General features: G+C 38.1%; 1 protein-coding gene across 1 annotated transcript; it reads left to right on the top strand.

Annotated features, from left to right (window-relative positions):
* Positions 1 to 16: 16 nt before the first annotated feature.
* LOC104859170 (olfactory receptor 10AG1) lies at positions 17 to 2,345 on the top strand. The gene is made up of 2 exons (XM_010619673.2): positions 17 to 47; positions 1,405 to 2,345. The coding sequence occupies exon 2, from the start codon at positions 1,410 to 1,412 to the stop codon at positions 2,343 to 2,345; it is 936 nt and encodes a 311-aa protein (XP_010617975.1). The 5' UTR covers positions 17 to 47; positions 1,405 to 1,409.
* Positions 2,346 to 2,576: the final 231 nt, after the last annotated feature.

Raw genomic sequence — 2,576 nt, 5'->3', positions numbered from 1 at the left:
TATTATTAATTTGCAATATGTCTCATTTGAGCAAGAGAAGGTAAAAGGTAAAAAAAAAGAGCACCAGAAAGAGACCTGAGAAGCCATTGACATAGATACCTTGCAATGGGAAGCGGTCTAAGAGAGTAGGAATGGGAGGATTAGGGCAGGGGAGAGGGAAACAAGTACAATCAAGACGTTTGCTTTTGCAGTTCCAAGTATGGACTTTGGTGAAGAGAATGCCCACTGCAGGTCACCATTAGGTTAAATTAAACTTCCACTTTAATAGGGCAATTTTAGACAAAGAATATAGAGAAAAACATTGCATTTGATTAAAAGGAACTTATACATATTTTATACATGTATACAATATTTATAAAAGATAAATATAACAAAATTAATATAAATACAAATACATTTAATTTAAACATTTAAATATATTTCATATATTTATATGTAACTTATGCATAAATATGTTTAATATATAAATATATGTTATAATATAAATAAATATAATATAATAGGTATTAAAATATTTAAAAGAGCAATTATATACCAATGGAAATAATGAAAGAAAACAAAGGACATAGAAGAACAGTATGCAGATTTGGTCATGTTTTTTATTAAGTTCAAGCGTACTTAGCATTTATAATTCACAGGCCCAGAGATGACAACAGCCAAAGTGATAATCATTCTGAGTTGGAGATATTCAATATTTTGGGTATCAGATGGTAGAGGTATGCATAGAATCCCAGTAATCATGTACGAATTCATTTTGTATTGAAGAGCAGAGTTAGGGAAATTGCTTCCACTGGGCTGCTAAAGGAGAAGGAAAAATCTAATTCATATGAAGAATTAAAGAAAAGCTTCAAAAGAACAGCATTGGATTTATGTATTTATATATTTATGTTTATTTATTTTTTTACCAGGGTAGAACTCAGGCCCTTCAACTTATGAGGCAGGCGGTGGAACCATTGAGCCAAATCCCCTGCTGAACAGCACTGAATTTAAAGAAGATGGAATGCAATTATCAATACAGAGGAAATAACGTCGGCAAACAAGAGAAAAACCTTGTAAACTAATTGAATTGAAGGACAAAAGAAGGAGATGATATTACTCCATGTGCTCTCAATATCGTTAACCAAGTGCATTTCTCAGTCTCAATACTCTTGGTCATCATCACACTCAAGTGCAACAAAGTCTTAGATTTTCTCTCTTCAGTGAAAGTTAACCACATTGGAGTTCACCTTGGAAGTTTCAAACCTCAAGTCATAGAAGAAACGAAGGACAATTAGACGTAGCGATAGAGATCGTGTGAGTATAGCTACAGATCTAATGACCGCAAGAAAACAGGGCATGTGCTTCCAAATGCACAGGAAATGACAGCCTGAATGCACCATGCCTGCACTGATACGCAGATGGGAGGAGAAATGTCAAACACCACTGCAGTGGTGGAATTTGTTCTCTTGGGGTTTTCTGATACTCCCAACCTTCAGTGGATTCTCCTTGGAACATATTTACTCATGTATCTGACTATTCTGCTGTGCAATGGCCTTATAATACTAATAACAAAAATCGACCCTGCTCTTCAGACACCTATGTATTTTTTCCTTAGCAACTTTTCCTTTTTGGATATCTGTTATGTGACAGTCACTATCCCGAGAATGCTCATGGACCTTTGCACCCAGAAAGGAAATATTTCCCTGGTTGCCTGTGCTACACAAATGTGCTTTGTCTTTGTGCTGGGAGGTGCAGAGTGCCTGCTCCTGACGGCAATGGCCTATGACCGCTATGTGGCCATCTGCCACCCTCTGCATTACACCCTGATCATGAACCGCAAGTTTTGTGTGAAGCTGGTGACCGCCTGCTGGACCTGTGGGGTCCCTGTTATGATTGGACAAACAAGCCAGATTTTCACTCTGCCCTTTTGTGGGTCTAACAGAATTGATCACTTCTTCTGTGACATCCCCCCAGTACTCAAGCTGGCTTGTGGGGACACATTTGAGAACGAGATGGCAGTCTATGTGGTGGCAGTAGTCTTTCTCACTTTTCCCTTTCCACTGATCCTCATCTCCTATGTCAGAATTATCTCCAGCATTCTGAGGATGCCCTTGGCCAGAGGGAGGGCTAAAGCCTTCTCCACCTGCTCCTCTCACCTGACGGTTGTTTTCTTGTTCTATGGAACAGCCAGCATCACTTATTTACAGCCCAAACCAAGGCAGGCTGAGGACAACGGAAAGCTCCTCTCTCTTTTCTACACCGTTTTGATCCCAACTCTGAATCCCATGATCTACTCGCTGAGGAACAAGGACGTCATGTTGGCCCTGAGAAAGCTACAGAGTTACAAGCTTGGGATAAAGACGTGAAAACACAGAAAGAATTTGCAGATGTGCTTCTCATGCAGCTTTCTAAATGCCTTTGGCAAATATTCAGATTTTTTCCTATGTAAATATCAATTGCTAATTTATAATATGTTTATCAAATAACATTATGTAAAATGACCTTGACTTTAATTAATTTAATTAAAACCTTGATATAATCAGTGTCAGAATATAACAGTTCTGTCAATCATTGATCTCACTTTGCAGTTTGATCCT

This window comes from Fukomys damarensis, unplaced genomic scaffold (genome assembly GCF_012274545.1).
Source record: "Fukomys damarensis isolate Sample0158 unplaced genomic scaffold, DMR_v1.0_HiC HiC_scaffold_13672, whole genome shotgun sequence".
Classification (NCBI taxonomy): Eukaryota; Metazoa; Chordata; class Mammalia; order Rodentia; family Bathyergidae; genus Fukomys; species Fukomys damarensis.
The sequence above is the reverse complement of the archived record's forward strand: the minus strand, read 5'-3'. Positions and strand labels throughout refer to the sequence as shown.

What these genes read in the sequence shown, in the direction of transcription:
- LOC104859170 (XM_010619673.2), top strand. Translation starts at nt 1,410, where the DNA reads ATGTCAAACACCACTGCAGTGGTGGAATTTGTTCTCTTGGGGTTTTCT.